This window comes from Oncorhynchus masou, chromosome 28, assembly GCF_036934945.1.
Source record: "Oncorhynchus masou masou isolate Uvic2021 chromosome 28, UVic_Omas_1.1, whole genome shotgun sequence".
Taxonomy (NCBI): Eukaryota; Metazoa; Chordata; class Actinopteri; order Salmoniformes; family Salmonidae; genus Oncorhynchus; species Oncorhynchus masou.
In genome coordinates, this window is record NC_088239.1 from 14788377 (window position 1) to 14808402 (window position 20026).

General features: G+C 45.2%; 3 protein-coding genes across 3 annotated transcripts; 1 reads left to right on the plus strand and 2 right to left on the minus strand.

Moving 5' to 3' along the window:
• Nucleotides 1-465: 465 nt before the first annotated feature.
• Nucleotides 466-1673, minus strand: LOC135518524 (G-protein coupled receptor 12-like). The gene has a single exon (XM_064943697.1). It carries the CDS (start codon nucleotides 1671-1673, stop codon nucleotides 654-656), a length of 1020 nt encoding a protein of 339 aa, XP_064799769.1. The 3' UTR covers nucleotides 466-653.
• Nucleotides 1674-8013: 6340 nt separating this feature from the next.
• On the minus strand, nucleotides 8014-12372 carry LOC135517231 (ubiquitin carboxyl-terminal hydrolase 12). The gene is made up of 9 exons (XM_064941346.1): nucleotides 11826-12372; nucleotides 10718-10798; nucleotides 10352-10565; nucleotides 9947-10182; nucleotides 9667-9743; nucleotides 9467-9550; nucleotides 9186-9383; nucleotides 9016-9094; nucleotides 8014-8848 (listed from the first exon to the last, which is right to left on the minus strand). Exons 1-9 carry the CDS (start codon nucleotides 11871-11873, stop codon nucleotides 8747-8749), a joined length of 1119 nt encoding a protein of 372 aa, XP_064797418.1. The 5' UTR covers nucleotides 11874-12372; the 3' UTR covers nucleotides 8014-8746.
• Nucleotides 12373-12561: 189 nt separating this feature from the next.
• LOC135517232 (large ribosomal subunit protein eL21) lies at nucleotides 12562-14978 on the plus strand. Its single transcript, XM_064941347.1, has 6 exons — nucleotides 12562-12634; nucleotides 13392-13470; nucleotides 13662-13723; nucleotides 13846-13958; nucleotides 14408-14558; nucleotides 14855-14978. The coding sequence occupies exons 2-6, from the start codon at nucleotides 13404-13406 to the stop codon at nucleotides 14942-14944; spliced, it is 483 nt and encodes a 160-aa protein (XP_064797419.1). The 5' UTR covers nucleotides 12562-12634; nucleotides 13392-13403; the 3' UTR covers nucleotides 14945-14978.
• Nucleotides 14979-20026: the final 5048 nt, after the last annotated feature.

A 20026-nucleotide genomic window follows, 5' to 3' on the forward strand; every position in this document is an offset into this window, starting at 1 on the left:
CTCAGAATGGAGAGCAAGCAGAACATCATAATAACCTACATTCTCACATGCTCGAGGGTGGGGGCCTTAAAGGCAAATAGGGAGAGATGAAGAGAAATAAAAGTGGATGGAAGGAGGGAGGGGGGAAGATAGGTGCCCGCTCTCCGCCTCCGCGGCTTTGTTTCTTTGCATGGAGTCTGTGTCGGACGCACGGCGTGCGGATCACAGAGTACCCGGGCTATTTTTAGCCTCCCGTGGTTATCTGTCTTTCAAGGCACGTTCAGAGTGCAGCAGCGAGACAAGGTGCTTGAGCCCTCAGCCCGACTTCATCTTGTATGCATCTTGATAATCGCCCCCCCTCTGTCATCCCTCACTCCATTTCTCCTCCTCTCTTCCTCCTTCTCTGTCCGTGTGACATCCTATCTTATTGTACACACACACACACACACACACTAGCCCTTTATCTGATGTGCGGAAAGTGGCACAATCTTTAATAATCTAATAATAATCTCTCAATCCTTTGAGGAAAAAAGCCCACATCAGTAAAAGCAGCTAAAATGACTATGCACGCAGACCGTCCTTTCCAGCCACCTGCCTGAGCCCAGGCTGCCTGTCTGCCTTCCTCCCTCTGCCCAGGGCACCTCTCTCCTTCCCTCCCGGGACCTGGGTCTGGGTCAGACGTGGCTGGGGGTCCGGGCCCTGTGGGCCACCCTGGCCGGTATACAGCCACAACACACCAGCCACAGAGCCTTCTGGATGTCCTGGTTCCTGAAGGCGTAGATCACTGGGTTGATGACTGAGTTGTAGGTGGCGGGCACCAGGGTGGCGTAGGTGTAGAGAGGTGGGTACGTGTAGTCGGCGACCAGTGAGTAGACGGTGAAGGGCATCCAGCAGGCGGCGAACGTCCCCAGGATGATGGCCAGCGTGGACACGCCATTCCTGGTTGTGACGTAGTGGGGCGAGGCGGACAGGAAGTGATGCTGCAAGGCGATCTGGTGGGCGTGGTGCATGACGATCTTACAGATCTGCACATACAGCTGCAGCATGAGGCCGAACAGCAGGAGGAAGGATACGGACAGCACCGCCACGTTGTTCTTAGTCAGGGGGCGCACCACGCTGCACGTCGACTCCTCTGCCAGGCAGTTCACCCCTGTGACGGGAAGTAGGCCCAGACAGAGAGACAGGCCCCAGAGGAGGACCAGCATGGTGTAGGTGAAGGCGGCAGTGCGCTCTGAGTTGTAGGTCAGGGCGTAGTAGAGTGACAGGTAACGGTCTATGGTGATGGCCAGCAGGCTGAAGACGGAGGCTGAGAAGGAGGCCACCACCAGACCAACAGTCAGCAGCTGGGCCGAGTCAGACCTCAGCAGGTAGGCCAAGGTGAAGTGGAGCACCAGGCCCAGACCAGCCAGGAGGTCAGCCAGGGCCAGGCTGCCGATCAGCAGGAACATGGGGGCACGCAGAGCCGGGTTCTGCCAGATCACCAGTACCACCAGGGCGTTTTCACAGGCGATGAGGGTCCCTGAGGAGCACAGCAAGATGTCCCAGGGATTGACCAGGAGAGGGGGCAGTGGGGGGAAGGAGCCCATAGGTGGGTAAGTGGCGTTATCTGTGAATCCGTCTCTGCTGCTGGACCAGACAGTGGGGTCAGAGGTCAGCCAGCTGGGGGTGACTGATGCCTCGTAGTCGTTGCTCATTTTGGCCCGTCTGGAAACACACGCGCTATTATTATAAGAGATCACACACGCACACGTGAATCCATCCATACAAACAGACACACACACATAAACACATTATGTGAGATCACACACACACTCTTCACTTAAGAAGCCACACAGACATGAGGGAGTGAAGATCATACATTCATAGAGGACTTTAGTATCCTGGAATCTATCTACTCACACAAACATGCACATTCTACTTGTAAAGCCTTATTTATTTTGAAAAGCATTCAGACCCCTTCCCTTTTTCCACATTTTGTTACATTACAGCCTTATTCTAAAATGAATACAAGTAAATGTTTTCCTCATCAATCTACACACAATACCCCATAATGACAAAACAAATGTCTGCAAATCTATCAACAACAATATATATATATATATATATATATATATATATCTTATTTACATAAGCATTCAGACCCTTTGCTATGAGACTCAAAATTGAGCTCAGGTGCATCCTGTTTCCATTGATCATCCTTGAGATGTTTCTACAATTATTAGAGTCCACCTGAAGTAAATGTAATTCATTGGACATGATTTGGAAAGGCACACACCTGTCTATACAAGGTCCAACAGTTGACAGTGGATGTCAGAGCAAAAACCAAGCCAAGAGGTCGAAGGAACTGTCCGTAGACCCCCGAGAGGATTGTGTCGAGGCACAGATCTGGGGAAGGGTTCCAAAACATTTCTGCAGCATTGAAGGTCCCCAAGAACTCAATGACCTCCATCATTCTTAAATGGAATGGAATAGTAATGTTTATGGAACCACCAAGACTCTTCCTAGAACTGGTTGCCCAGGCTGAACTGAGCAATTGGGTGAAAAGGACCTTTGTCAGGGATGTTCACTCTGGCAGAGCTCCAGAGTTCATCTGTGGAGATGGGAGAACCTTCCAGAAGGATAACCATTTCTGCAGCACTCCACCAAGCAGGCCTTTATGGTACAGTGGTCAGACGGAAGCCACTCCTCAGTAAAAGGCACATGATAGCCCTCTTGGAGTTTGCCAAAAGGTACCTAAAGGATTCTCTGACCACGAGAAACAAGATTCTCTGGTCTGATGAAACCAAGATTAAACTCTTTGGCCTGAATGCCAAGCGTCACGTCTGGAGGAAACCTGGCACCATCCCTACAGTGAAGGATGGTGGTGGCAGCATCATGCTGTGGGTATGTTTTTCAGTGGCAGGGAATCAGGGTCGAGGGAAAGATGAACGGAGCAAAGTACAGTGAAACCCTTGATGAAAAACCTGCTCCAGAGTTCTCAGGACCTCAGACTGGGGCGAAGGTTCACCTTCCAACAGGACAATGACCCTAAGCACACAGCCAAGACAATGCAGGAGTGACTTTGGGACAAGTCTCTGAATGTTCTTGAGTGTTCCAGCCAGAGCCCAGACTTGATCCTGATCGCACATCTCTGGAAAGACCTGAAAACAGCTGTGCAGCGATGCTCCCCATCCAACCTGACAGAGTTTGAGAGGATCTCCAGAGAAGACTGAGAGAAACTCCCCAAACACAGGTGTTCCAAGCTTGTAGCGTCATACCCAAGAAGACTCGAGGCAGTAATCATTGCCAAAGGTTCTTCAACAAAGTACTAAGTAAAGGGTCTTAATACTTATGTAAATATGATACATTTGCAAACATTTCTAAAAACCAGTTTTTGCTTTGTCATTATGGGGTGTTGTGTGTAGATTCATGAGGAACAGTTTTTATTTAAGCCATGTTAGAATAAGGCTGTAACATAACAAAATGTGGAAAAAGGTCAAGGGGTCTGAATACTTTCCGAATGCTCTGTACATAACATCTCAAATGTATTGTGTCCTATCTGATACAAATTGAAACAACAACACACACTATAACTTGCCGTTGTGGTGTGGAGTAGCCTTGTGGTGCTTACCAATAGGCTCCTTATAAAGTCTAATTAAAAACTGTAGAAAATCATCAGTAAATAATAGGCCTAAATATGAAAATACAAACCATGTAATAGGAAGCCTAAAAGACATGCACCTTTACACTATGCACACATACAGTATATACAGGGATGTTATTGATAAGCCTGTCTTTACCCAAACCTCTGATTGCCTGCACTCTTAGAAAAAAGGCTTCCAAAATGATTCCTTGTCTGTCCCCATAGGAGAACTATTTTGGGTTACAGGTAGAACCCTCTGTGGAAAGAACCAACATGGGTTCTTCAAAGGGTTCTCCTATGGGGACAGGGGGGTTGCCCAGGGTGCCATACAAGGTAGAACCGCCACATACACTTGAAACAAATAGCCAAACCGAAAACTGCAGACAAAAATGCTTTCTGCTACTAAGATCAGTGAAATGTAGGCTAAACTGACAAAGGAGTGAAGAGCAGAAATCTCAACTAGCAAGCAAGTCGCATCAATGAAGAACGCGAAGAGGGGGGATGATTCTGGCAGGGGGGGGGGGTTTCAGCACAACAACCGTACCGGTTATAACTCACACCACCAAGTGTCTGTTTTGCAATAACGCATAACAGACACTTTCCGAAGCCTGGTCCTTTGTAGCCCTCTCATACCTTCTCATTAGTCTCACCATTAATGTTTTATCATCTATGGTTCTTCCAAATGCACTGCCAGGTTGCAGTAACAATAGCCCGCCCGTCCATTCATTCATTCATTCATTCATCTACCGCTATACACAGCCTACCTAGACTCTGATGTTCCGTCTAGGCAAAAGTGCGTCCTTGCTGGATTTCCATGATACGCAATTGATAACGTTGGCGGCAGGTGCGGTGCCTGGATCAGATGGAGATGCAGCAGTAGCATCGGGGGATGGGTCTTTGCTGCTCTGAGTCCCAAACGGGCCAGACTCGGAGACGGGTCCTGTTTGTTCAATAGGCTACCCCCTACCGGAAGAAGAGGCAGCAACAGCTCAATACCAGGACTTATCTGTATGTCTGCACTCACTGCTCAAGGACAGAGACAGATAGGAGTGTGGTGCGCAACTTTCTGCGTGTGTTCGTGAATGGCGTACCGGACACCACTGTGGGTCATCAGTCTATTAAAACAAATATATATATATAAATATATTATACTATATATAATTTTGACAGTTACCCTCCAAAAAAGTATTCATAAACCTTGTTAATTTCTATATGTAGCCTACTATGAAGCGAAGTATTTGTTTCTTGGGCTTCAAGAATGTGACTCATCAAAGTGCCTTAAGCTTTGGAAAACATATAGGCCTAATTGAACTGATTGAAAGTAAGAGGACATCCGTAAACAAATGCTGTCGTCAAGGCTACACTGGCGCCAGTGCAATAAGCGGAGTTTATGTTTTCAATGCGCATTTCAGACTGAGAGCATAATGTTTCGTTCTAAGGTAGTTCTTTATGAGTTTAGTTTAGAAAATGATCTATCCGGAGAAGCGACAGTTAGAGAGATGGTTAAAAACAACTTGATTGCCATTGCAACATCAAAAACTGGGCAGAATGGGGTGGTGGTTCAAATACAGCAATTCTGCAACATATTTAATTGAGCCTCTCGCATTCTCCTTAACAACACCTGTTTCAACACGTCACAGAAATCGATTCATTGTAGGCATATATGAACTTCTGGGACAGGTCGTCTGTATACTGGACAGCCAATACATTGGAAGATGCAAATATCAACAGTCCCTTATCTCTGGTATATCTAGTCATGCATCATTCAAGACTACGTTAAAATTGTGTGCTGCTTAATGAACATATAATTCACAAATTAATGTCTCAGGAGGATTTAAGAAGACCAGGGGAGTATATCAAGTTAGATTTACATTAATTTACCTTGATTGCAGCCCATTTGTGTAGTTCAACAATAAATAGTGGCTAAATGTATGACTACGTTTTCCTCATTGTTAGACTATTTGATGTATAATTTGTATAAAATATGTATACATATAAGCTTAATGTCGGCTGAATAGTGTATAGCTATATATAGTAGGCTACACTGCGTAATGAAACAATCCATACTAAGCTAGTGTTTTGAGGGTGGACTGTAGTATTTGGCATTAATAGACGGGTTTTTGCTAAACAACTTTCTATCCAAACTGGGAGAAAGCGCAAGGATGGCTCATGTCATATAGGTTCAGATAGGCTATACAGGACAGTTGAATAATTCGTTAATTATAATTATAATAATAATAGAATAATAATAATTAGAATAATTAGGATCGAACATTTATTTTACAATATGCAATGTTTGAATTTCCAACTTTAAAGATGAACTATGCAAAAAAAATAGTTTTCCTATTTTCAGATTACATGACAAAACAAGAGAGTTTCGTGTAGAGAATCGTTGTACCATCTAAACCGCTGTGAAATATATTTTCCAAAACCAAAATTGTATTTTCAGATGATTCGAAGCTGGTGTACAAAACCGAAAGTAAAGATGCAAAAGGTAATTTAGCACGGGAAGCATAGACATAGCGCATATAGACCAGATAACCTAGTGGTTAGCGCATTGGGTTAGTTACTGAACGGTTGCTGGATAGAATCTCCGAGCTGACGAGGGGAAAATCTGTCGTTCTGCCGCTGAGCGAGGCAGTTAACCCGCTGTTCCCCGTGCGCCGAAGAAGTGGATGTCGATTATGGCAGCCCCCACACCTCTCTTATTCAGAGGTGTTGGGTTAAATGCAGAAGACACATGTCAGTTGAATGCATTCAGTTGTACAACTGACTAGATATCCCCCTTTCCAGATCTACCGCTTCTTAGACTTGCTTTCAATGAGAATGACATATCTATAATTCACATTTCTATGTGAATTTGGTTGGTTGCCCAAAAAGTTGCATATTGCAGCTTTAATTACTGAACAATTAATTACATTTTTGCCGTCAGCCAGCAGTCTAAATAATGGCAGCCTTGTGACACCTTGTATAGTTTTGTGAAATGTTAGGCTTAACGTGAGAAAATTAACTCTGACTTTGCAGGGGTCCATAGAAACTGCATTAGGCAAATGCCAGTGTCTTTCTCTTTTTTTGAAGTGAAGGGACGGGTTATGTTTGGTTACCAGGGTGTGGTATCACCATTTCCATTTCCTGCAGATGCGTGAGACAGGGTTTGGGTTCATTCTGACTTGGGCTGCAAATTTGCTCTTTAATTCCAATTCAATTGAATTTTAATTGGCCACACCCCAAAGTAAAAAGAATTTTAATTGAAATTGAATGAAAGGAAGTCGAATTTAATTAAATTAATTTAAATTTAAATTAATTATTCACCATAGTAATGTTTATTTTGACATCATGTAGCCTATGGTTACCAATACCATTTAGCATAAGGTTGAAACATTACATTTTTAAAACTCATTAGTGGTCACATTCTAAGATCATGTTGGGGGTTGTCTATAATTATATTATTTAAATAATTTCCCAGAATGCATTAGATCAAACTGCAGTATGGAACGGAACACTAACATCTCATGACAAGGAAAAAAACACATTTGAATTATAATCAAGATAGTATGCTATTTGAAATGGTATGTGTATTCATTGCATTAATAAGTGACATAACTTTTTGATAAGATTTGTCAAATGAGACTTTCATGTTTCACATCTCAGTTGAATTGTTTTGAATTAAATTCTACTTCCTACAATTCAAAATGAATGAATTTTAATTCATGTGGCCAGTGAAACTTTGCATCTTGAAAATCCAATATCTTGAAAATGTAACTGCTTACATGCAAAGCATTTTGGGCCCTTTTCAACGGTGGACTAATGAAAATATGAACATATATTTTTTGATTTTCCCTTTAATTCGTTTTCTTCAGTTCTATAATGATGGCATGTAGTTTTGATGTGGAGCGCTGCTCTCCACTTCCAAGCACCCCGTGGATTGCTATTCTGGGCATGTCTACTCTAACTACAATCTGTGTCAGCCACCACCCCCTCCCAGTTCTCATCCCTCCATCTTGTCTGCCCTCATCCCACTATTCCAAACCACTCTCAGTTTCTCTGTGCTCGAGGGCCTTCGCTTTCAATCAATGAAAGGAAATACATTTGCAATATATTCCCATTGGGTAATACACTCAGATCAGTGATAAAGTATTTATTCAGATGTCTCTATAGGTGGCTAGTCTCCTACAATGAGCTGCCCTAGCATAATCTAGCCCTGTTGTTGTTAAGGCAACAGTGGGTGGGCTAGGCTGCAGCATCATGACTGGGGGTGTGAATGGATTAAAAATAGACTGCTATTGTGCTGTTGCAGTATGAACCTGTAGTGACCAGGTACAACCACTGAGGGGCAGTGCTGAGTATAGATGAGTCATCAGTGTGCACCAGGAACCTGTTGCGTTACACACACACACACACACACACACACACACTATTTATTAGCTTTTATTAATTTTTCTTTAAAACAGAAAATGAACATTTCACAATGACCATTTCTCAAGCAAACCCTCACATAAACCTTTCCAACACCTACAAAAAGGTATCAAAAGTGCTCCATAGTGTCAATACATGTTCTTCTCAAGGTCTTACGTTTTTCCCCCCCTATGATAATATCATCTTATTCTTCTAATAATATTTATACAAATACCACATTTTGTACACGGTAGAAATACACGACCCAAACATCCCACACTTGGAACACTCGCTTCCACCCTCCTACTTCATGCAGTAAACTGGTCTACTCTGACTGGGCCCCAGCCAGGGAACAAAGCAGTGTTACAGTCTGAGGGAGTGTGCAGACGCCTGGCCGATATTACAACATGAATCATTAAATACCCACTCACCCCACCCAAACACTCATGCTATAACTAACGCCTCATTCCCAAAACCTCTGTACAACCCTCATTAAACACCTTTCGAACTCACAAAACTTTGATACAACATCCACTGATCCTTTGACAAAACTCTCCCCTGGAGCTGCATCTCCAGCCTAAGTGACAGGGTGTGGGAGGGCAGGGGGGGGCAACTGACTCAGAGGCTGAGCTGCAGTAGATCCATTTACACAGGTTTGAATGACACCTGTATTGTCCATTATTCCCACTGCTGAGGCACTGGGCTTTTCTCCTCCGCTCCAATGGGAGGCGCTGTCCTCTCCAGGGCCAGTCAGTCTCTGGACTGGTAGAAGAGGATGTAGCCTGACTCAGAGTTCTTGGAGATCTCAGAGGTGAGGCCATAGAACTCCTCTATGGCCTGGGCGTCTATCTTCTGCAGAGGGAAGTAGAGACAACATGGATCAGTGGGGTCGCACAAAACAAAAGGGTGCACACGTATGTTCTCCCGCACACACAGACACACACAGACACACACAGACACACACACACACACACACACACACACACACACACACACACACACACACACGACTTGCTTACCTCTACAATGTCGTCATCAAACAGCAGCCAGAAGTCGTGACTCTTCACAATGGCGATGTAGTGTCCTCGGTTTGGGCCACTGAAAACAAGACAATGCAGTCATGGACACACTCACACTCTTTATGGTCAGTTTGGATACTTTTAGACAACCTTGTAGAGACAATACTGACCTCCCACAATGCACGACGACAGCGACCAGGTCGTAGAGTCTCTCAGGATTGGTTGCGTCTCCTGAGGTGTTGAAGAGGCGGAGCTCCAGAGGGAAGACGACGCGATAGGACAGCTTGGTGTAGCGCTGCAGCTGTTCCATGTACTTAAACCTCTTCAGGTGTAGAGCCAGGATCATAGGCAGCTTCTTCACACGCATCCTGGGGGCGCACACACAATACCTTATAGTAGCGATTAAATCTTATCAAATAATACTTATGTCCACAACACTGCCAACACTGACCTTTTGTGTGCCTCCTGTTTGCTTCTACATTCTTCACAGTAGTACTTATACTCACTGCAGAGAGTCTCTGTGTTACTAAACCCCCTGGAGGGAGCGAAGGAGAGAGAGATCATGGTACTTGGAGTCACATGGAGAAAGAAGCAATACACAGGCCAGTCAGTATGTAATGTGTTATTGTAGTTAGGTGTTGTAGATGTTACCTGAGACAGTGTGTGATGGAGGTGTTCTGTTCCACGTCCACTGACAGGTCCAGGAAGTCTTCGTCTTTGCTGCTGATCTGTAGGGAGAAAACAACAGCAACAACAACCTGTGATGACTAGAGCCAGACAAAAACATAATTCACTCTATCTTCATGCCAACAGAACTTGAGCCTGCCTTCTCTCTACAGCGTATCACAGACAAGTATTGCATCCTGCTGACCACAACAATAACAGAGATATCACTAGTTGACATGGGGAGTCAGACTCAGACCGTAGGTACCGTTTCACAGGTGAGGCAGCGGGTCTCGTTGGTGAGGGTTCCCTGGAAGATCTCATGGACCCAAGTGGAGGGGGGCGGGGTGTTACTGTTGTGGTTCTGGGAGTCAAGCGAGCCATTGGCTAGACGGCCATTGGTCTTGTCCTGCTTCCTTTCCTCCTGCAGCAGGTCAGCAATGGTGTTGAGCAGGTAGTTCAGGAATTCATGGGCATCCTGTTGCATGTAGTTGTCAAACAGCTCTGCAGGGGTAGAGGAGAGGGGGAGGGAACAGGGGAGAAACAGGAGTGTGTCAACCTCATCCCTCTTACTCCTGCTGTAAAAACGTCCACACCCACATCATTTTCAACCATCCACTTCTTTCTCCATCTCTCCCCCTCCTGAACTGCAAGCATACTACCGCCCTCTCACCATTCTCCTTGCGTAGGCGCGTGATGAACTTCTTGGGTGGTATGACTCCCACCTTCCTCTTCTGGTTGGCGATACTGTGGAACAGGTCGGCCAGGCAGGTCAGCAGGTTCTCCTTGCGTCGGGGTTGGCTGCGGTAGGCCAGGATCTTCTCCCGGAATGGACGGCAGAAGTACAGAGCCTGCAGCACCGAGTTACAGTAGCAGGTGTTCCCAAACTGCATAGAGGGGGAAATACATGAGGAACACAGAGAGTGAGGCTGAGAGCTGGATGCACACCGATTTTAACCGTCTATATGCAAAAGGCCCATGTGATCTGTAACACAGATTATGCAGACATGTGCATGTGAACTACGACACTCTCACTTACGTTGACCAAGCCGAAGTAGTGCTCGTTGACAGGGAACTGCTCTGAGCCAATCTCTTTCTCCAGAGCGGAGGCATTGGCGCCCTGGAACACAGAAACAAGGTGCTGATATTTTTTAGCATAGGTCTATGTGAGTGTGTATCAATGCTATTTCATATCCAATGCCAATGGCTGTCAGTGGGAGAGCCATTCTTTGATAATGGTACATGACTGACATAAGCAGCTGTGCAAATGCACTGCAAACAGGATTTTCTGAGTAGACTTACACGGCCAGAGGTTGGTTATGAACACAAAAAATTAAATAAACAAAAACCCAATGCATTGTCCAAATTAATGACGTCTGACAAGTTTGCCACACTAAGGGGTTAGCTATCTTTGCAAGACACGGAACAACATATCAGTCTTGTCGAGCAATCTAACGCGCAGCTGATCATGTAGTCATCCACTGTGTTCCAGAAACAGCTCGAAGTGGCTTGGTTTTCAGGACGATAACTCACTGTATCATCCATCAGTCACAACATTGTGTCACCGTAGTTTACTAAAACTAGTTATCTGGAAAGTTTGCTACCTAAATTATTGACATCCAGGAAAAGTACAGGTGTGAGCAAATGCATTTTCCAATTGTGACCATAAATGAACTATGGTGGTTGTGTCCAAATGCCTTGACACCCACACTGTTTTACTGCAAAATGAACGTGTAAGCTAAACGCTGTAACTACAGCGGTGCTGAAGCCGCAGAAATATGCGGTGCGGTCATTCGGTCACATTGTGGGCGGATATGAGCACAGCATTTGATTTATTGTTTTCGCTAATTAAATGTAAGATCATACATAAACAGCTAATATATAACAATGTAGACCTACGCTACGATATTAACGTAGCAATCATAGATTGCTAGACTAACTAAAGAACGTGAAACGAAAACAAGATTGTCGTGTCAGTGAAGCTACTTAGCTAACGTTAGCTAGCTAAGAAAAGTGACTGGGTAGCAACGGGAAAGTAGAAGATTTTAACTATCTTCCCTGCCACGCAATATAGACACAACACAACCGCGGTTGTCATGCCATCCTCACATCACTTTACATTTGTGTAGTAGATGCCATTTACTCACCATGGTACAAAAAGAGGCAAATTTGGAAACTGTCATTAGGATTTCCATTCGCCCAGCGCCATCTTCCACCCAATCACCGCGCGGAGGCGAGGAGGACCCTCATGAGGGCCCACTGCTGGACTGGCGATGCGAGCTCCGCTTGGTCTTAGTGCCGTGTTAAAAAATATCCATCCGATGTCCATGTTCTGTGGCGTACATTATATAAAACGCACACATATGCCCACATCTGCTATTCCTGTCACAGCTGTGTAGAGATTGACGACTGTAATCAATGTCCAACCAGAGTCAAGCTCACTGAATCTTTGATCAGGCTAGCGTTAAGTTTTGAAAACGATTTTGAAAAAGTCCAATTTACTTGTGGAGCTAGCTAGAGTATATAGCTAGTTATATAGATAGCAATCTGCCACGGTCAGCAGTTCATACATAAAATATTTCGATTAGGCACAAGTACAACAACATATGCATGTCTCCCATTCATTTTGCAAACAAAAGTTGTAGCTAGCTATCAGATGAGTCGTTTTACCACTCAGTTCACTGACATGACGCTTCACAGTGCGTCAACACTCCAATAGAAAGTCAAATATTATCTGATCTGAAATCATCATTTTACCCAACCCCGGTGTAAGTTTAGTCATTACGGTATAAAATCAACACTGACATTAGATCAGCGTAAAGGGGACAAATCCATTCGACAATGTATTTTTGTTCAGGCAATATGAAGGCACTCCTGAATTCTATTTCAGAAGGAGGAGTTTCGGGGCCTTCAATCTCTCTTTCCGCTGTACCCGCCATCTTGCGAGCAAACGGGGGTAAGATGTGTTCCGTTTTACAGCCCGTGAAAGCATAAAATGTAGTTTTAAATATATGTCAAGACATTGATATAAGTATGTTAAAGCATAGTCTACATATGAGGCCTGAAATAATCCGTTAACGAACGTCTGTATGGCATATATTAGCATGATGAATGAATGGGGTAGCAGCGTGGCTTCACATGTGGGCCTAGCCACTGCAATGTACGCTAAATTAGCCGGTTTTTAGGGATTTAAAATGGCAAAGCCAGACAATAAATATGTCACGAACCGTAAAATAACAACTGTCACGTTGAAGCAAAAGTTATTTTGTCAATCAGGGGAAATGAAGCGCTATCGCGTTTGGATAGTTTGCGAGCTAATTAGCTTTAGCTAGCTCTGTGTCGTAAATCTTGTATTTTGATTGACGTTGCCATATTTGAAATGTCCCCTTGTACTTTTTAAATTATTAACGTTAATGTTATAGTAGCTAAGCTACCGGTGTGTAGATTTTCTTTGCATTTAAGTTAACTTTGTCAACAGGTTGCAGTTGTCAGGTGACGGTTAGTCAGACCAGGGTATTGTAAGCTAACTAGCTAAATGTCATAGACACAGTTTAATTACGTTTTTGTATGTGACAGTATTGCATCCATTGACTTGACTAAATCAGTCTACATAATTCTTAGCCACCCTTGTAACCTTACATTTACAGCCACTGTAATAAATTATTTATACTTTGCCATTGGGTTTGTCTGACATTTGAATATCCATGTTCCAGTAATCAGGCATCATGACCAACACAAGAGGCAAGAGGAGGGGGACGAGGTACATGTTCAGCCGTGCCTTCCGCAAGCATGGTGAGTTCATATCAGAACGACTGAAGATCTATTGGAATGCTTCAGGTCGCTTTTATTTATTTAAAATAAATAACTGGGGGCGAGGAGTGTTTCTGGAATGAATCCACACCGGCGTAGCCTTCATTACTCTTTGAGTCCATCTTAGAATGTCGTTTTGTTTGGCTGTGTATAATATGTGCTTTGTTCCTCAGGCCCCATTCCCTTGTCTACATACATGCGTATTTACAGGAAGGGAGATATCGTTGACATCAAGGTAGGCTTTGTTCCACCTTTCTAAGTGTTTACTGGTTGTGACTGCACTTACAATGAATTAGTTATTTTTCTCTTTGGACTTCCCCCAAGCTGAATTGTTAAGATTGTGAGTGTCTCTTCCAGGGTACAGGTACCATCCAGAAAGGAATGCCTCACAAGTGCTACCACGGCAAGACGGGTAGAGTCTACAACGTAACCCAACACGCTGTTGGCATCATTGTCAACAAGCAGGTCAAGTAAGTACAATGTGTGGAGGGTTATGACAAATTGTCACTATCCGTTTCCTTTCCAGCTTGGCTATGGGATGTTCTTATATTGAAGTTGCATTTGATTTCTTTGTAGAAGAAGGTTTATGTTTGCAGAAGTCTGTCGCATCGGAACTCCATCTTCACTTTGAAACCAGGGCTGACCTAAGTGGTCATTCATGTGGGGGACAGTATTTGTCCTTCAGCACCCAACCAAGTACTTACTGTATGTTTGAACTAGGGTTGTTGGAGACTCTATTTTCATTTTTTACAGATTATTTCGCCGTTCATTGGAAGTGTAATGTTTTCTGTTAAGTCAGGATGTCAATTGCTTTGTTTGCATGTCATAGGTAAGTGACCAGTAGCCTTTTGTATGTTTTGCAGACAACGTCTCTGAATTTTATTTCCAAGCTGAAAGCCATGTCCCTTTCTCTCTGTAGGGGTAAGATCCTGGCCAAGAGGATCAATGTGCGTATTGAGCATGTGAAGCACTCTAAGAGCAGGGACAGCTTCCTGCAGCGCGTCAAGGAGAACGAGAAGAGGAAGGTGGAGGCCAAGCAGAAGGGCACCTGGGTGGAACTGAAACGCCAGGTATGTAGAGCACATTTACCTGGGCCATTAGCAGTAATGTTCCTGTACACCCTCCAGGACCATGTTTGTTTGTCACTATTCTACATAAACAGTCCAGGTTGAAGATATAAAATGAACATCAATGCTGATCTTGTGGAATGTTGCGTAAATACAGTTCTGTTGCTTGGTTGATGCATTCTGTAAAGTTAATCCAGCCAAGTCATTATTTCTAATACATAGTCCTTTGAATTGTTTGTATTTGAAGTAGTGGCATCTCATCTATACATTTGTCCTTTCCTCCTGGTCTCCCCCTGCAGCCCACGGCCCCTCGTGACGCCCGATTCGTCAGCACCAAGGGCAACGAACCCCAGCTGCTGGAGCCCATCCCTTATGAGTTCATGGCATAACTGTGCTGACCAAAATAAAAATGTTTATACACAATGATTTGTGTGGACCTGAGTCTCTTATGCATGGATGCATTACACCATGGGTTAGTCATTATTACTGCATGTCAATGACTGGGAGAGAAAGTGGGAAGATGGAGAGTCCAACCAGGGAGCTCAATGTTGCTGAGGTTCATGTTGATTCTCCTCCATTGATCAGTGTAGTGAAATGCTATTTCATCGGCGAGCTGAGAATGACGAGCACAACAGTCTCAAAGTACACTAAGAATACTACACTTGAGTTACCCAATCCCCAAACCGTACATGTGTAGGCAATTGCTTGCCCAAAATAAAGCAGACAATCTGGGGTATATTGAGTAGAATAGCTTGGACATGTCAATGTACAAGGCATACCTGATTTGTGCCAAATTCTCAATCTATTTACACCATTTTGAACTTTGCACCCTGTTCAATGTTCCCCTTGAATGTCTGGAAAGACAGTCAGTCCAGCAGAGGGCAATGTGCACCAGGATAAGTGCCTTGTTACTTAAGCTTATGAGCTCCGATGGGCTGCTTTGGTTTTCAATGTGAGAAATTACATTCCCGTGACTGAATACCCAGGTACCTATAAGCATGCTGATGAACAGACTGGGATTATATTTCCAGAGAAAGCAATGCACTAAACAGTGATTGTGTCCTAGATGACTCCACTCTTGGAAGATGTCTCAAGGAGAGAGAGTCAAAATAAAACATTTCCAGATCACACATGCATATTTCACACCTGTAGATGTGAAATAGGACAAATATAAGCACCTTCCACATGAGTAGAGAACACTGATTTGACAGTTTGAGCACCAAATGTCCTTCAAGTACAATCGCACCATTCGCTGAGAATCAATAGAATAAACATTGCATGCATTGTTCTTCAGGTGTTACATCTTTCTGGTTATGTCACCATGCAGTCACACTGTTGTGTGTGTTGTGTTCTGCAGTTTGTGTGTGTGACTGTGTACTCTGTGATTGGTGTGTGTAGTGACCACCCCTGTCGTATCTTGACGTGTGCTGTTTAATCAGTGGAGGCTGAATGGCTGACTGGATATCTGACAAACACTATGTTATCTCATCCCACCTCAGTACTTTACCCAATATTTACTCAAATTAGGACCAGTTTCCTGAGATGGTAGCAGCAGCTGGAAAGGTTATAGTAGTGTAGAGAGGAAGAGCACAAACTGACTCTCGAGTGTTTAAAAAATGTTCAGGTATAATGAGGCATATTGTGAATTTAAGATATGACAATTTATCACTTTACTTTTTGAAATGTCCACTACAAATGGCATTTCTTGATAACAACTCACTGAACTAGTCCTGAGATATTCACTTACTAGAAACAATTTGAATATCAAACACAAAAATGGTAAGTAATAATTACACACTTTTTTTTAAATGTACTAATTTTGACTCCAGATATTTTTTTAAGAACCAGGAAAATATAGTGGTCAATATCACAACCCCCCGCGTGATATCATTGAAAATTATATCATACAACGTCTTTCCAAAAGGACAACCGGACTTAATGCAGTGGCATGTATGGCCTCAGAGATACGGACTTAAAACGAATGTCCACTAGAGAACAAAAATAAATTGCTGGGTCTCGGGAGGCGGTATAACCCTCTGTTATCCTTAGCTGTCTCCCTAAGGGCAGAAGGTACAGACACCTGCCTTATCAAACTGGTATAATAAGTCTCCAACAAGCTGAACGAACACAAGCTGGTGTTACACATGAACCCAAAATCAATGTGATCAATCAGCAAGGCACATCCAAATCCCTGCTTATTGATCAATATAGACTACATTGAGGCCTGGGTGTTGTACAGATAACAGTATGGTGTTGGGCCCTACTGTTTCGCCTATCTTTCTTTCCTCATAGTGATATCAGTCCTGCCAGATAGAATATACAAGGATATGACAAATAGTGTGGGAGAAATACGGAAACTTCCAGAAACTGTGGGCTTGTATTACTATCCATGTGGGTACTGGAAATCCCCACAAGGATACTAAAACAAGGAAAATTCTCCCTCATGGGGACATTTCACAGGTCCCCACGAGGAGCAAGGCTATTTTAGGTTTAAGGGTTAGGTTTAGTGTTTGTGTTACGTAAAATAGGATTTTGATTGGAAATACATGTTATGTCCCCACAAGGATAGTTAAACATATGCTGTGTGTGTGAATCTGCTGTCACAGACAGAACAGGCCTTCATCCGGAGCGCTGACTCATGGGAGTTACTGATTGAAGGAGGAAAAAGTAAACAGTCTGAGAGACAGTGAGTGAGGAGAGAGAGAGCGTGGAACGGGACTTGTGTGTAAAAGCAGTGGATTACTATGTGCTCCTTAATCACACACATTTGACATACAGATTGAGGCTGTCAACTGTCAACTCAGCCTCAGAAGCCCAGAGAAGCCCAGGTGAGCAGAACCACAAACACACACCACTGGTGGACGGTGGAGAGCAGACCCTGGTGGACGGTGGAGAGCAGAAACCTCACAAACACACACCACTGGTGAACGGTGGAGAGCAGACGCCTCACAAACACACACCACTGGTGGACGGTGGAGAGCAGACGCCTCACAAACACACACCACTGGTGGACGGTGGAGAGCAGAAGCCTCACAAACACACACCACTGGTGGACGGTGGAGAGCAGAAACCTCACAAACACACACCACTGGTGAACGGTGGAGAGCAGAAACCTCACAAACACACACCACTGGTGGACGGTGGAGAGCAGACGCCTCACAAACACACACCACTGGTGGACGGTGGAGAAACAGAAGCCTCACAAACACACACCACTGGTGGACGGTGGAGAGCAGAAACCTCACAAACACACACCACTGGTGGACGGTGGAGAGCAGACGCCTCACAAACACACACCACTGGTGGACGGTGGAGAGCAGACGCCTCACAAACACACACCACTGGTGGACGGTGGAGAGCAGAACCTCACAAACACACACCACTGGTGGACGGTGGAGAGCAGAAGCCTCACTAACACACACCACTGGTGGACGGTGGAGAGCAGACACCACAAACACACACCACTGGTGGACGGTGGAGAGCAGAAGCCTCACAAACACACACCACTGGTGGACGGTGGAGAGCAGACACCACAAACACACACCACTGGTGGACGGTGGAGACGCACAAACACACACCACTGGTGAACGGTGGAGAGCAGACGCCTCACAAACACACACCACTGGTGGACGGTGGAGCAGAAGCCTCACAAACACACACCACTGGTGAACGGTGGAGAGCAGAAACACTCACAAACACACACCACTGGTGAACGGTGGAGAGCAGACGCCTCACAAACACACACACTGGTGAACGGTGGAGAGCACAAACACACACCACTGGTGGACGGTGGAGAAGCACAAACACACACCACTGGTGGACGGTGGAGAGCAGAAGCCTCACAAACACACACCACTGGTGACAGAGCCACTGGTGGACGGTAGAGAGCAGAAGCCTCACAAACACACACCACTGGTGAACGGTGGAGAGCAGAAGCCTCACTAACACACACCACTGGTGGACGGTAGAGAGCAGAAGCCTCACAAACACACACCACTGGTGAACGGTGGAGAGCAGAAGCCTCACAAACACACACCACTGGTGGACAGACGTGGGTGGACGGTAGCAGAAGCCTCACAAACACACACCACTGGTGAACGGTGGAGAGCAGAAGCCTCACAAACACACACCACTGGTGGACGGTGGAGAGAGAGCAACACACACCACTGGTGAAGCCTCACAAACACACCACTGGTGGACGGTGGAGAGCAGAAGCCTCACAAACACACACCACTGGTGGACGGTGGAGGAGAAACCTCACAAACACACACCACTGGTGACGAGCAGACGCCTCACAAACACACACCACTGGTGGACGGTGGAGAGCAGAAGCCTCACAAACACACACCACTGGTGGACGGTGGAGAGCAGAAGCCTCACAAACACACACTGGTGGACGGTGGAGAGCAGAAACCTCACAAACACACACCACTGGTGGACGGTGGAGAGCAGAAGCCTCACAAACACACACCACTGGTGGACCACTGGTGGACGGTGGAGAGCAGAAGCCTCACAAACACACCACTGGTGGACGGTAGAGAGCAGAAGCTGGGTGGACGGTGGAGAGCAGAAACCTCACAAACACACACCACTGGTGAATGGTGGAGAGCAGAAGCCTCACAAACACACACCACTGGTGGACGGTGGAGAGAAGCCTCACAAACACACACCACTGGTGGACGGTGGAGAGCAGAAACCTCACAAACACACACCACTGGTGGACAGACGCTCACAAACACACACCACTGGTGGACGGTGGAGAGCAGAAGCCTCACAAACACACACCACTGGTGGACGGTGGAGAGGAGAAGCCTCACAAACACACACCACTGGTGAACGGTGGAGAGCAGAAGCCTCACTAACACACACCACTGGTGAACGGTGGAGAGCAGAAGCCTCACTAACACACACCACTGGTGAACGGTGGAGAGCAGACGCCTCACAAACACACACCACTGGTGGACGGTGGAGAGCAGAAGCCATATGGGATGATATGTCAACAGACATCAGACTGTGTCTCTCTCTTCCAATTCACAATGTTTCCATGATTTCATGTTCTCTCAACCCTGCTAGTTTCATCTCTCTCAGTTCTCTTTCTTTGTCTCTGGCCTGATCACATAATGCACTGTATGCATCTAGGTGATAGTAAACAGATAGGGTCTTTCTTCCACCTTCACTTGCCAGTAGTGGTTATCAGTGTAGACCATGGCCATACACAGATACAGATCCCTGTCAGTGAAGGGATTGGGACAGTCGGGGACCAGACGTGGAGGTGGAAAGGCTGATAACGATGGCGGCCGACAGAGGCCAGGTGACCTGAAGCGTGGAGGGAGCAGAGGTACCGCCCTAGGGTTCTCAATAGGCCTCATTCAGAGAAGCCATTCTAAGATTTCACACCAGATCATGGTACGTGAACGGTAGTTGGTCTCTAGTCGTTAGGTAATGTACACACCACATTGGATTGAAGATTT

Bases quoted from the DNA above. Each gene is read 5' to 3' on its own strand.
- LOC135518524 (XM_064943697.1), bottom strand. From the start codon at position 1,673: ATGAGCAACGACTACGAGGCATCAGTCACCCCCAGCTGGCTGACCTCT.
- LOC135517232 (XM_064941347.1), top strand. From the start codon at position 13,404: ATGACCAACACAAGAGGCAAGAGGAGGGGGACGAGGTACATGTTCAGC. The intron at 13,959-14,407 runs GTAAGTACAATG...TTCTCTCTGTAG, and splicing joins ATTGTCAACAAGCAGGTCAA to GGGTAAGATCCTGGCCAAGA. The intron at 14,559-14,854 runs GTATGTAGAGCA...CTCCCCCTGCAG, and splicing joins GGGTGGAACTGAAACGCCAG to CCCACGGCCCCTCGTGACGC.
- LOC135517231 (XM_064941346.1), bottom strand. From the start codon at position 11,873: ATGGAAATCCTAATGACAGTTTCCAAATTTGCCTCTTTTTGTACCATG. The intron at 10,799-11,825 runs GTGAGTAAATGG...TCTGTGTTCCAG, and splicing joins TTGCCTCTTTTTGTACCATG to GGCGCCAATGCCTCCGCTCT. The intron at 8,849-9,015 runs GTAAGCAAGTCG...TTCCCTCTGCAG, and splicing joins TTGATGACGACATTGTAGAG to AAGATAGACGCCCAGGCCAT.